We start from the raw sequence: 14850 nt of genomic DNA, 5'->3' as shown, positions 1-14850 counted from the left end.
AGACTCTGGGACTCTTGTCTTCTGTTTCTGCACTCACTCTCTACATGATCTTATTTGCCCTCCTGGCTTTAAAAACTATCAATATGCTAGGGCTGCCCGGTGGCGTAGCGGTTAAGTTTGTGTGCTCTGCTTCAGTGGCCCAGAGTTTCCCAGTTTGAGTCCTGGGAACGGAGCTACACACCACTCATCAAGCAATGTTGTGGCAGCATCTCATATACAAAAAAGACGAAGATTGGCAACAGATGTTAGCTCAGGGCCAATCTTCCTCACCAAAAACAAACAAACAAACAAACAAAAAACTATCGATATGCTAAAGCTTTCCATAATCATGTCTCCAGCACTGAACCCTTGCCTGAATTCCAGATGTTGATACCCAATTGGCTACTTGACGTCTCCTCCTGGAGGTCTAAAAGACATCTCAAACTTAACACTGCCAAAACCAAATTCTTGTTTCACACCTTTTCCCCAAAACCAAATCTACTTTAGCCTGATTTTCCTATTGCTCTAAACGGCAACGTTGTCCTTCCTTTGGTCAGTTACTCACACCAAAAATCCTGGAGTCATCTTTGACTACTCTTTTTCTCGCAAACTGCACATCAAATTCATCCTCAAATCTTGCTTCTTCCTTCCCACCACATCCAGGATCCAAGTAGGTTTTCCTTTGCCGCCTTTGTTACTACTCTCTCAGTCAAAGTCATCCAGTCTCCACTGCAGCGGCCGCTCTCCATCTTTCCATCCTTACTCTCCCACAGTTTATTCTCAATGCAGAAGCTGAATTGAACCCTTAAAAAGTCATGCCAGATCAAGTCACTCAGTGACCTTGAATGGGTTAAAACTAATATTCACAGTCCAAAAGTCCTTGTCCTGTCCTACAGGCCACAGGTGACCTGGCCTCCTGCTCCCCTCTGAACTTCTCTCCTATTCTGCCTCTCCCAACCTTGCATTCCGGCTCCGATGGCCTCCTTGACGCTCCTGGAACAGGCCAACAGCATTTCTGCCTCAGAGTATTTGCATTTGCTATTCCCTCTGTCTGGAAAACTTCTGCCCCAGGGAGTCCTGTGGTTCGATCTTCCACTTTCCTTAGGCATCTGCTGAAATGTCACAGATGCTCCTCGTGCTAAGGAAACTTGAGAGAGGAGAGGCAGGAGATGTCTGGGAAAAGCCACTCAGTTATTTACTGAATCACCACTTACAGTGTTTACTTCCTGCCAGACACTGTTCCAAGCACCTCCCACGGATTGGAAAATTGCATCCCCTCCATAGCCTCACAGAGCAGGCAGTAATAGCTAACTTTTACTGAGTGCTTACTACAGTCAGGCATTGTGCTAAACACGTTGTAAATATGAACTCACTTAATCCTCATAATAACCCTGTAAAATAGGTACTGCTATTATCTATGCTTTACATTTGAAACACAGAGAGGTCAAGTAACTTGCTCTATGGTCACCCAGCCAGTGTATGGTGGAGCTGGGTTTGAACCCAGAGCTTAACCACTGAAGCCACTTGAGAGAAGCGGTGAGGCTTAAGTGGAGGCTTTAAAGGGGGCTGCACAGGCATTTCCCAGCGCTAAAAGGAGAAGCAGAGCATTCTTTCCCAGGCGGGAGGCATTGCTATTACGGAAACACAGAGGCAGGCAGGCAGCCTTCAGACTTTCCAGGAAGCAGATGAGGCTAAAGTGTGAGGTGCAAGGTCGATAAAGGGAGCTGGCCCCGGAGCAGCAGGATAAACTGTTATTCGGGCATCTGCAGAGTAAGGTTCAGGTGGCTGTTTCTCCCCGGAGACGGCGAGTCCCAGTTGTCTGCTCAGAAGTCTAGAAGTGAGCGCTGTGGTAGTTGTTGTAAGTCCTTTGAATCCTTATTGGTCCAACCGCCAGGGAACTTTGAAGGAGGGGGTGGGGTGGGAAAGGAAGCCGAGAAAAGGCAAGCGAAAGATAGAGGGGAGGTGCAGTTTCAGAGCCGGCTAGCGCTCTCCAACTTTCCTGCCCAGCCGCTGCCGGCCTCTCCTCCAGCTTCGCCTGGCCAAGCCCGCGTGAGACCCCCATGGCCAACCACAGATTCAGCCCCGTGTCCGAGGGGGAACAACCCTGCTGCGACATCTCCAGGAAAGCCCAGATCTGTCTCTGCGTGGTTCTCTCTCTCCTGGTCTTGGTGATCATCGCAGTGGTGACTGCAATCCTGATGTGGCCCCGGTCGCCGCCCAACCACAAGGAGTGGCAGGGGTCGGGCACCACTGCCCATTTTGGCGATATCGTGCTGGGCAGATGCTACACCTACACTCAGATCGTGCGGCCGGAGTTGAGGTGAGTGGGCGTCTGCGGCGCACGGCCGGACACCGCGCGCGGGCGTTGCTGAGCGCGCCTGGGCACGGCTGGCACGGCTGGCACGGCTGGGCGCCGCGCGCGGAGCAGCCGGCCGCATTGCCCGAAGCCGGGCATCTCCTGCTCCGGGTCAGCTGAGCGCCCGCTGGGCAGTGCTGAGGAGGAGTCTCGGGCTGGCGATGTTGCGCGCCACTCGCCAGAGCGGCCGGCGTTGGCGCCGAGCGGGCCGCGGAGAGCGCGCTGCTGGTGGCCCGGCCCGCTCAGCTGGTGAACGCTCGGCCGAGCTGCCCGCCTTCTGGGCAAGCCGCCCTGAGCCCGACCCGACGCACAGTCACCCACGGGCGCGGGGCGGGAGGCGGAGGAGCTCGCTGGCTGGCTTGCTTCTCCGGGGTTTCCCTCGCCGGCTCCGACTGGGAAATGCACCGGCCGGTTACCGACGACACATGGGTAAATGGCTTGAGGAGCCTGCGGTGGGGGATGGCGTCAGAAGGGCCAGACCACGAAATGCATTTCCTTCATTCATATAAAACAGTACCGATTCTTGCCCGCCGTGAAGTGAATGTGACTAGAGAACTCATTAATAACGAAACAAGAACCATTTTAAAATTGAGATGTAATTTATATGATCAGGTGCATCAGCTCGAGGATTCTGTATAGACCCTGGAAACACCCCCAAGTCAGTCCATGGAACCTTTCCAGAAGGTTCTTTGTGTCCCCTGCCAGCTAGCTACTAACTTCTCCCCAATGGGAACTGCTTTCCTGACTTGCATTCCCTGGGCTTGGTTTCACCTAGAGTACTCTTTGTGTGTGTGTGTGTGTGTGTGTGTGTGTGTGTGAGGAAGATTGATCCTGTGCTAACATCTGTTGCCAGTCTACTTTTTTTTTCTCCCCAAAGCCCCCCAGTACATAGTTGTATATTCGAGTTGTGAGTGCCTCTAGTTGTGCGTGTGGGATGCCTCAGCATGGCCTGATGAGCGATGCCATGTCTGCGCCTAGGATCCCAACCAGCGAAACCCTAGGCCTGGGAAGCGGAGTGTGGGAACCCAACTACTGGGTGACAGGGCGGTCCCAGTCTTCCTCTTTTTGCTAGAGGGAGATTATGGCTGAGCTAACTTCTGTGTACATCTTCCTCTACTTTATGTGGGATGCTGCCACAGCGTGGCTTGGCAAGCGGTGCTAGGTCCGTGCCAGGATCCGAACGTGCGCCCAAGTACTCATTTTTGAGGTTGTATATAAAGTAGAACAAGCTGGGAAGTACAAAGTTACTTCTCAGGCTGCCCAAGGCAGGTGGCCGAGCGCGAGTTTATGCCCTGCGCTGGAGTTTGCACAAGTCCGTCTCTGTGAAACCCGCAATCTCGGCTCCCCGCTCGCGCTCAGCTGTTCGCTTCCAATGCAGGTAGGGGAGGGCTTACCTGCGAATAAGTCTAAAGATTACTATGCCCAGGGAAGTGTTTTGTTTACAGATAATTAAATACTTAATTGAGGAGAAATTAAGAAATACTTAGGAGAAACTAGAAGGTGAGGTGTTCTTTCAAGTTACACTTGGTATCGATTAAATCAAGTGAAACAATCTGAAATGGTAATGATAAAAAGAGATATTTTTATTTTCACCTTAATTTAACAGTTCAAAAATTTTTGTTGTTCGATCGTCTTTGGTGAGTTCCCACTGTTGGTTAGATTAGCACGTACCTGTAGCAAGCGAGATGTGCTGTAGAAACCACGAGGCTTTGCGATGTTTATTAGGATGCGTGCTCAGTATTAAACACATATGTGTATACAAATGTATAAATACGTATATTCAATATATATATGTGTGTATGTGTATACATTCAAAAAATATTAACAGGGGATACCTTCTGTTAATATTTTTTGAAAATCCTTCCAGATATTTCACAATGAGTGTACACACACACACACACACACTCTTTATGTAAATGGGTGAGTAATAATATGGTACTTACTATGTACCAAGCACTTAAAAAAGTACCAAATCATTTAGTCCTTTAATGGATGCATGAGGCTGTCACTATTGCCATCTTCATTTTACACATGAGCAAACTGAAGTAGAGAGTTTGAGTAAATTGCCAAAAATTTGGCTCCAGAGCCTGAACTCTTAGCCACTACACACTATTGCCTGTGTATGTTCTCTAGGTAGGCAGTGACCATATAACTTAGTGACCATATCTGGAGACTTCGTGTGTATGTGTGTGAGGAAGTCTGGCCCTGAGCTAACATCTGGGCCAATCTTCCTGTATTTTATATGGGATGCCACCACAGCTGGCTTGATGAGTGGTGCTAGTTCTGCAGCCAGGATATAAACCTATGAGCCCCTGGCCACCGAAGCAGAGCCCGAGAACTTAACCACTATGGCACTGGGCCGGCCCCTATCTGGAGACTTTTTGAAAAGAAAGAAGATGCTATTAATAATTATGCTGAGTCGGTAAGGTTAAACCGGAAGATATGGTCACTTTATCTTTGGGTGTTTTAATAGCATGAACTCTGGAGTCACCCTGCTTGGTTTATGTCTTGATGCTGTCACATTGTAACTTTGGGAAAGTTGCTTTCTTTGTGCTGCAGTGTTCTCAACTATAAAATGGAATGATAGTACCTATCATTAAGTAGTATCTACTTAACAATGGTACCTAACAGGGGGAAATTATGAGGATTAAGAGGAATAATCCAGATATATAGTAAGTGCTCAAAGCGTTAACCATTTGAAATGCAATATCACAGACATCTTTCAACAATAATAAATATAGATCAAGGCCAAAATCAAAACGGATGCCTGGTATCAGATTTATTTAAATCACAATCCAATAAATCAGTCCTCCAATGATGGAATTTATGTTGTTTCTAATTTTTTACTATTTATTCTTTTTTTAACTTAAACTTGGTCCTGGAGATCTTTCAATGTCAATACATATAAATTTACTTCATTGTTTCTAACAGCTCGTAGTATTCCATAGGGTAGATGTAAACATTTCCTATTGACAGAAAATTATTTTGTTTTCAATTTTCAGTCCCATTCATTCATTCAGCAAATATTTGCTGACCGTCTACTATATTCCAGGCAGCAATCTAGCTACTGAAGATACAGGGACAATGACAAAGTCCCCACTCTCATGAAGCTTTCGTCGCAGTTGGAAGAAGCATGCTGCCATAGATGTCTTTGTACATATATTTCTGTGGACACACAAGGGTGTTTCTCTAGGATAGATTTCTAGTGGTGGAATTGCTGGATTAAAGGGAGAATTATGCATATTTTACATTTTGATAAGTATTTCCAAATTTCCTCCAGAACAACTGTACCATTTTATACTCCCATTACCATCTATCAGAAACCATGCTTTCCTACATGCTGTTCATTGTGGAATAGTATCAACTCTTTTTATTTATGAGAAAAATGACATTTATGTCATTGATTATCATCTATGTCAAATGACTATCAGTGAGTCTTAGCATGTTGAAGACATTTATTGGTCATTTATATTTTTTCCTGTGAATTTCCTCTTGAGATCCTTGCTAATTTCTACTGAATTGCTTGTTTGTTCCTTTAAATGGGAGTTCTTTATATGCTGTAGATTATATATATGGTGTTTTCTTTCTGTCTGTCTGTTTTCCTTGTAACCCTTCCAATTTCTGTGTCCTCCTCCCCAGACTTTAACTTCAAGGTCGTGACTCTTGGATCAATAGTTTCCTTCTTCTGTGTCTGTTGTTGAAAGTCTGGCATGCTGTTCCCCTTGTAGTCATACCCTTTTAACATCAGCAGTCTTTTCCCTGATGGATTCTGAAGTCATCCCTGTGACCCTCTTCTCACGTCCATCCCTCACTACATCACTCTCTCTGGCCTTGGTCTTCTAGATTGGGCCCAAGCAGCAATTTATGTCAATTATTCAACCTAGTATTTCTACTTTGATATAGTTCTTACCTTTGTAGGTCTTTATTAAAACTATGTATTAACATATAAAAATGTGATATGTGATGCCACATGAAACAAAACCACTATAAAAAATTACACATATAATAATTATAACTATGTAAAAGTGAATGTAAGGGGAAAAAGATGGTAAAACCTGGGTGGCACTGCGGGACTAACAATGGAAGTATTGTAGGTTCTTTCCTTTTTATTCTTCAGTTTCAAATAATCTATGATTGGTATTTTGCTTATCTATTACTATATAATAAACAACCCCAAAACTTAGTGGTTTAAAATATAAATAATTTTATTATTTCATGTGACTGTGGATTGATTGGGCTTAGCTCGGCAGTTCTGCTGCTGCTTGTGATGTTGGCTGGGGCTGAAGACATCTGGCCACTCAACTAAGCTGGGATGTCCAAAGAGATGGGACATCATTCCTACAAATGGCACTGTGGAGGAGTCAGCTGAAAGGCTGGTGTCACCTGGGAGGCTGGAAAGGCTGGGTCTCTCTCTCCATGATGTCTCAGAGCCTTGCAGTCACACCCCTGAAATCTCACCTGAGAACGTGTTTTATGGGCAGCACTCAGAATGTGATCACGGCCTTGAGGCCATTTTGTACTTTGATATTCTTTTACCAGGAAAGACAGGGAATGACAAATAGTTTTATTTTCAAACCCAGCAAATCCTGACTTGGGAATATTTTCTCTTGATTCTGCTTAAAAATAAACAATTCCTTTTTAGTTAATTTCTCTCTGTACCTTATCATATACAGCTAAAAGAAATGAGTTGGCACTTTCAGCATTCTGCCTGGAAATCTCCTTCACCAAATTCCTAAGTTCATTAGGTATGTTTCTGTTAGCTCCATTACTGCAGGTGACAGTGTTGCCAAACTGTCCGCCACTTCGTAACATGAGTCACCTTTTTCCTAGCCTCCAATAGCAATTTCCTCCGTGTCCATCCAGCCTTCACAGACAGTCTCCTTAAGGCATTTCTTACTTTTGCTTGCCTCCCAGTCCCCAATCTAGTGCCACATTGTAGTAACCAGGTTCTCTAGAGAAAGAGAGCAAGAAAGAGAGAGAGGAGATTGATTTTAAGGAACGGGCTCATGTGATTCTGGAGGCTGACAAGCCTAAAATCTGCAGGGTAGCCAGGCACTGGAGACCCAGGGAAGGGTTGATGTTGCAACTTGAGTCTGAAGACAGTCTGATTGCCGGAGTCCTGCTCCAGCCGAGTCCAGGTTCCTGAGGGAGGGACGGAGTCAGTGCAGTGAAGGAAGAGACGTGAGACTTGAGTCGGTGCAACCAAGTCTGTCTTTTCTGTGCACAAGTGTCGTTTTTTATTTTTCAGGATTAGTACCGAAATAGCTCTACAAATATTCTCAGAGAGATAAGGAAGTACAAAGCGAGCACAAGAATTTTTATTAGCATTCCATTCTATAGAGCATAAGGTTAATGATCATCTTTTCCGCAATTAACTACTATTTATTGTCTCTAAACTACAGGAGATAGGAAGCTTAACATCTGTTGTAGTAGAACAAGTTTAAATTTAACTGAGATAGGAAGCTTAACATCTGTTGTAGTAGAACAAGTTTAAATTTAACTTCTAAACTTTAAAGGGTATAGAAATGACTTCCTCTACTACTTTGGGACGAATATATATTGACGTCAGGGATGGGGTCTATTTGAATCTTCTATTCTTCATGTAGAGATTTATGGCTTCAGAAACAAAGGTAATTAATGGTAAAGTTAGGTCAAAGGCAGAGAGAAGGTCCAGACATCCGGACAGGACAGTATTCTGTCTGTTCACGTCCGGGGAGCTACCCCTGCCCCCATCGATCATCTAGTCATTGTTCAGATGGTTAATGGGAACAAAAAGCAACTCCCGGCTAGCTTATCCCCAGGACTATGCGCGTTCTCAGCAGGTAGTTAAACATCTTTACGTTCCCGCACCACTTAGGGGGTGAAAGCATTCCTTTGTCTTTCAGGAGGTAGGACTATTTGTCCCTTGAGCACACTGCCCGGAGAAAATATCATTTTGCTAGTAAGGCATCAGGCTGAAAAGCTAAGTTAAATTATATATCTTCAAGAATAAAAAGCAGGAACAAGTATAGTCATAACCTTGATAGAAAGCATACATACATTTCAGAAAATATCAGGGGTGACGGCCGGCCATTCATCACTGAGGGGCGTCCCTGCGCCCCTCGGCCCTTCTCAGCCCGGACCCTGTCAGACGGCTGTACAGGCATTGGTAACACAGCTCCAGGCATCTGATGGCAGAATTCCCTTTTCCTCTGGAGAGGTCAGTCTTTTTCTTAAGGCCTTCAGGTGATTGAATGAGGCCCATCCATATGAGGGAGGGTCATCTGCTTTCCTCAAAGTCCATCCATTTAAATGCGACGTCCAGACACGTTTGACCAAATATCTGGGTACCATGGCCTAGCCAAGTTGCCACAGAAAATGAACCATCATACACATGTTAGGTTTTTGTTATGCAGCACCTCGCTTCCGGGTGCCACGTTCTGTTTCAGTTATCTATTGCTGCATCGTAAACTACTCTAAAGTCACTTTAAGTCTTTAAGTCACTGTGATGACTTAAAACAGCAACCCTTCTATTATGGGCCATGATTCTGTGGATTGCCTGGGATCGGCTGGATGGTTGGCTTCATGTGTTGCCAGCTGGGGCTGCAGTCATCTGGGAGATTGACTTGGCTGGAACATCCAAAAAGTCATACTTACGTGATAGAGCCGTGGCACCTGGGCTCAGCTGGGATGGCCGAGCCTCTGTTTCTCTCTGTATCATCTCAGGGCTTCTCCTCCTTGTGGCCTGTCCACATGATCTCTCCATGGTGCAGCTCCATTTCTTCCAAGTTCCTAAACTCAAAAGTGGAGCCTGGCAGGCCTTCTTAAAGTTTTAGACCCATAACTGACACAGTATCACTTCCACCACATTCTATTGATTAAAATAGTCATGAGTTTGGCCCAGAATCCAGAGGAGAGAAAACAAACTCCACCTCTTGATGGGAGGAGTAACAAAAATTTTGTGGATGGCTTTAACCCTTCATGTATCTTTATGTTGATTTTTAATTTTCATCTTCTCCTTGCATTTTTTGTTGTTCTGTTACATCTATTGTATTTCTACTTCATTAACTTTTGTTAACTAGTTTTAAAAATTATAAAAATCTAAAATATGTCTCCTGGAATATAAGCTCGTTGAGTCTCTAGGGACTTTTCTGCATATGTGTGTGAGGAAGATTAACCCTGAGCTAACATCTGCTGGCATCCTCCTCTTTTTGCCAAGGAAGATTGGCCCTGAGCTAACATCTGTGGCCACCTTCCTCTATTTTATATGTGGGATGCTGCCACAGTGTGGCTTGATAAGCGATGCACAGGTCTGCAACAGGGATCCAAACTCATGAACCCTGGGCTGCTGCCGAAACAGAGCATGCAAACTTAACCACTAGGCCACTAGCCCAGTCCCAAGTCCAGGGACTTTTCGTTGATGACATATCTTAAGGACCTAAAATAGTGCCTGGAATATAATAAACAAAAATACTTAGTTGAATTAAATGAATGGTATGAAAGTCAGTATATTACAAATAATAGAAACAAACAAAGCCATAATAAATATACCTCCCCAACAAACTTTTCAGTACCATCACTCTCAAATCCATCAATTTCTCTTTTGGGTATATAGATTGCTAATTTTTCTTTTGCATAAGAGCTTCTTGGTATTTCTTTGTAGGTCATAGGATTTTTTATCTTCTTCACCTATTCTTTTTTCTTGGTTTTCCTTTTCCAAAGTATCTCATGCCCACAGAACTCACTTTCTGCCAGTCTTTTAGTGGGTAGGCACTGTTGAAACTTGTCGCTGGTTATCAAGCTGGGCTTTTATTGAATTAAACCAGGATTATTAAATACAGGACATTCCAGGACAGATTATATCTGGTTCTCTTGTGTCAAAGTTAACACACAGGAGCTACCTCTGACCAAGATGGCCTTGGGCATATGAGACCCGAGACACGTGGCCAAGATTCACCTAAGTGTTAGAGAATTGTTAGCACTGTTGACTTAGGGATATTTGTACTGTGGCAGAGTGTCAAGTGTCCAGGCAACAGTCAGGACCCAGGGAATGTGCGTGAGTGGAGCAAAGCCTGCAGGAGGGAGTGGACAACCAGCACCCAGAATAGCACGGGCTTCTAAGGAAGCACCTAGATGCTGTGGCTTCAGTTCCATGAATCTTCTCACCCTGGGGAGAACCAGTGCTTCCCTGTGAACTGCAGGCATCAGGGATAGCTGCTGGCTGTCTAGGGATGGGAGCAGGCATTTCTCTGACAGCTCTCCTCATCCCTGCCCCAGGACAAGCTGGGGTCTTCCCTTGAGGGGAAGGACTCTTTGATTCACCTCTGCATCCCCTGTTATCCAGCACATTGCTCATCACATTATAGTCTCTTAATAGATACTTGCTAAATTCAACTCACTTAAGTCCACTCATGCTGATTGAAACGTAAACATTCATAGAGAGAGACTTAATCAGAGAAAATTCTTCATCTGTCTTAGCCCATCTTCTAATGGTCTCTTCTGTGCCCACTTTCTGGTTCCTTTATCTTTATTTCACAATTCATTTTTTCTTCTCCTTCCCCTTCAAAATTTCTAGCAAGACTTCTCAGGGGTTGATTTTTCATTTTCGCTTCCCCATGCCTTCCATTTTAATGACTTTAGCATTTTATTAACTTCTACTCAGTAAAATGTATTAGTAGAAAATGTATAAAAGAGCAAATTCATACAAACACTGAGTAAAGACTTACTGTGTGCCTGGTGCTGGGGCTAGACCTGGGGGATTAGAGAGGAAGAAAAGGCAGGGCCTGCTCTGTAGGGTCCTACAGAGGAGGTGGGGGAGGACCAGCATGGAAACCAAGTACCGCGGGTGGTGTGATCTGCAAATAGGTTTGTACACACATGAGAGGAGCCCAGGGGAGGGAAGGGTTATTAGCCTTTTGCTAGAACCCGCAGAGGTGTGTAATGTGCACTCAGGTCCCTATCAAACAAGAACATATGGGAATTGCTATGAGTCAAGTGCCAGCACATTGCCACAGAGATTTGGAAATGAGCATCACCCACCTGCTGGGGTAGAGTTAGGAAGGACTTTATGAAAGAAGCAACATTTGGGGTCTTCTTTCTACTATATAATTTTAACAAAAGGGTGTTCTGAAGGGTGTGTGTTACTCTATTGAATGAAGCCCGGGAGACAGACATGATGCTGCTGCTGGAGGAAGATTGACCAACTGAGGGACGTAACTCATTAAAGGTTGTAGGACTTTGGGGAGGATCTCACAGGCAAGAGGGTCTGGACCTCATGTTGGCCTGTGCACAACCCTGACTTCTTCAGCACACAGGAGGGTATGAGGGTGAACATATTTGCACAGGACAGAATTCTGGCATCTTTTCCCTTTAGGCTGATGGAATGACCACCTGCTCAACGTCTGTATCCTGGTTGGACCATGAGCTTCATTCGAGCATTGTATGGCCTCACATTCACCTGTGTGCTCTCAATGCTTAGGACCATGATTATCAGGCTTCCTTCACCCCTCCTTTCATTCTGGGGTTCTAAGACAGAGAACAGTGGCCAGAGGGTCTTAGATGTACCAGACTGAATGTGGAAAGTGAACTAGAGAAAGTGAAACAGGGCTGTAGGGCTTGGGGCGTGGGTGCTTTTGTGTTCACAAATGGGGAAGTCAGACTCTAGAGATGAGTTATCTGTAGAAGGAAGGGTGGAGTGAATACATATGCAAATAAACTGAATTTGGAGCCTGTGGGGCTTGGGGTGCAACCAGGACATCTGGGAGAATGTAGCTCTGGGAACAGAATCTTCTAGAAGGAAAGGCTCGTTGGAAGCCCTGGTTGCACATCAGACAACCGAGTGAGAGAAGGCAGAGATGAGAGGAGAGGGAGAAGGGGAGATGTTACTTCTGTGCTCTTTGGCCTAGTATTTTGCTTCAGATGCTCTTTCTAGAAAGATCAGTGGTGTTCACCGCCAATGTCCCACCCACGCTCCTTGTTCTGGTATCATCATTAACAGCTGAAGGAGGTGGTGGTGTTTGGCCTGGAGAAAACATTTCTTCTTAATACAATGAACACTCAGGGCTTTTTTGCCTTCTCCTGGCCTCTTCCGTGGGAAAACCCTTGGAAAACAGCTGCCAAAAGTTCGTCTAGAAATTTTGAAAGGAGAAAGGTTGGGAGTCATGTTTATGGCTTGTCTACAACGTACTAGGAACTTTATACGGTTGGTTCTTTTAAAACTTTATCAGAATCCTGTCGGGAGAGACTCAGGACACACATCATATGGATGGGGAAATGGAATCTGAGAGAGGTTAAATAGTTGGGCGATATCTTAGTCAGGGCTGGCTGGGTATTTGTGGGGCTCCGTGCAAAGTGAAAACGTGACACTCGCTGCTCAGAAAGCAGGAGAAAGCTTTTCCTTTCTTCTACAGTCTTTCTTACCACCTCCCAGGTAGTTTTTACTTGCTCTTTAATGTTGATTCCCCTTGGACACAGGGGTACTTGCATGGAGAGAGCAGACCCTCACAGGTGCCTGGGGAGCACCTGCAACTTGCCACGCAGAGAAGGTCCACCTGACCCTGACCCTCCTGCACTCAGGCTCCTGCTGGGGGCGAAGGGTGGCCGTGGTCATTAGGTGGCTGAGGAGCTGCCCCAGGGAGGTAGAGAAGAAGCAGGAGGCGTGAACCAAGGCTTCAAGCCCCTGGTGCATGCTCCAGTGTCCCATTAGGCTTCTCTCGCAAAACACAAAAGCAAAGACAAAATTATTAAGAATTTCCAACTGCAGAGCATTGAACTCCAAGTGCAGGGCTTTCTGGGCCCAGGGCCCTGTGTGACTGCATCGGTCATATGCCCGTGAAGCCAGGCTAGCAGTTAGTACTTGGCAGGGTGGGGATTGCAACTCATCTCTTTCTATCCTTGGAATCATCAGATCCCTTAGACCAATGGGAAAACTGAGGCATGGAGTGATTTTTCCCGAGGTCCAGACCTGGTAAGTGGTAGAGCTGGTTTTTGAACTGACTGCACAGCTTGGAGCCACCACATCACATGACTTCCAAAAGAGTGTGGTCTAAGCAAGTCTTAAGGCCTTGAGCACCCCATTCAAACTATATTAGCATTTCTGTAGTCTCCAGATGGAGGCATCTGGTACTTCTTCTGTCTGTCTCAAAGGTGAGTCATGAGGCTGCAGTGTGAGGTCACTGGTCTCCTCCTTTTAGGAAGGCAAGGTCCTAGAGCTCAGCGCTCTCTCTTTGTGCTTCAGGAAATGGTGTGAATCTCTGCGGGTGAAGCAGCAGAATGCCAGGCCCTGCCCTAGTGGCTAGGACATGTTCTTTGTGGTTTATTTCACCTCTTGGACCTTTACCTGTTAGAGCTGAGTCTGGAAGGATGTAGTGCATACCCTGCATCCCGAGTCCCATGCCTGTGGAAGGCATTGCTGATTGATCACTGCCTATTGGGTGAGCCTGGGTCCATTCTCACAATCCTCTACCGAGCATGCCACATAGATGCTATCGATTGGTTAGAGTTGTTCTGAGAGATGACATTTATTTGTTATTCTGCATCAGAATCATTGCTTGTCAGCCTACGTAGGTAAGTGTAAAATATTATTTGTCCCACCTGGGGATAGTCCATCATCATTCCATCCACTTGCAGTTCTGGGTGCTTAAGTTCGAGAATGACTAACAAATGAGAGTGGGTCCAGAAGTAGGGGGCTGCAGGAGGAGAAGCTGGATGAGGGAGTTCAAGGGCTTGGGGCTGATGGCTTAGAGAGATCTGATGGGAGACAGTGTAGGTGACCAGGTGTCCTCCACCAGTTGAAGAAGTCTTGCTGCAAGGAGATCAGGTGTGTGTTGTGTAGCTCTACAAGGCAGAATCAGAGCCTCAAACAGCAAAAAGTCAAGAGTCACAGCTCATCACAATTCGAATTCATTTGTCAGAGTAGCAGTTTCAAAGAGTTAAGAGCATGACTTTCATAACATGCAAAATCAACATATGTCAAAGATTTACTCATTTATGAGGGAACTAGTAAAACGATAAAGTCAGTTCAAAGAACATGCGGAGGACTGTGCATTTATAAGTATTTAAAAAGGAATGTTAGAATTAGGTTGATGGGTTAGTTATAAAACTGGTTAACGTGAGGCCGGCCTGGTGGTGCAGCAGTTAAGTTCACACATTCCGCTTCAGCGGCCCGGGGTTCGCCGGTTCGGATCCCTGGTGTGGACAAGGCACTGCTTGGCAAAAGCCATGCTGTGGTAGGCGTCCCACATATAAAGTGGAGGAGGATGGGCACAGATATTGGCTCATAGCCAGTCTTCCTCAGAAAAAAGAGGAGGATCGGCAGCAGTGAGCACAGGGCTAATCTTCCTCAAAAAAAAAAACAAAAAAAAAACTGGTTAATGATCTACAAGGCAGTAAAAAGCCATAAGCTTTGGGAGTATCTTTTCTATCAGACAGAAATTATTTGCATCTCTAACAGACAAGATCCATAAGTTACCCTCTCATTTCATAAGCTTTGATAGTGAATAGCAAAGACAAAGAAGAAGACATTCTGCTAGATAATG

At 45.4% G+C, this 14850-nt stretch overlaps 1 protein-coding gene across 1 annotated transcript in view; it reads left to right on the top strand.

The window, feature by feature from the left end:
* The first annotated feature begins 1565 nt into the window (after positions 1 to 1565).
* The window catches only part of CD38 (CD38 molecule), a 50378-nt gene continuing 37093 nt past the window's right edge, over positions 1566 to 14850 (top strand). Inside the window, exon 1 of the mRNA XM_014834742.3 lies at positions 1566 to 2299. Within this exon, the coding sequence (XP_014690228.2) occupies positions 2040 to 2299 (260 nt within the window). The 5' untranslated portion in view covers positions 1566 to 2039. The remainder of the gene's footprint in view (positions 2300 to 14850) is intronic.

This window comes from Equus asinus, chromosome 3, assembly GCF_041296235.1.
Source record: "Equus asinus isolate D_3611 breed Donkey chromosome 3, EquAss-T2T_v2, whole genome shotgun sequence".
NCBI classification, from domain to species: domain Eukaryota; kingdom Metazoa; phylum Chordata; class Mammalia; order Perissodactyla; family Equidae; genus Equus; species Equus asinus.
The sequence above is the reverse complement of the archived record's forward strand: the minus strand, read 5'-3'. Positions and strand labels throughout refer to the sequence as shown.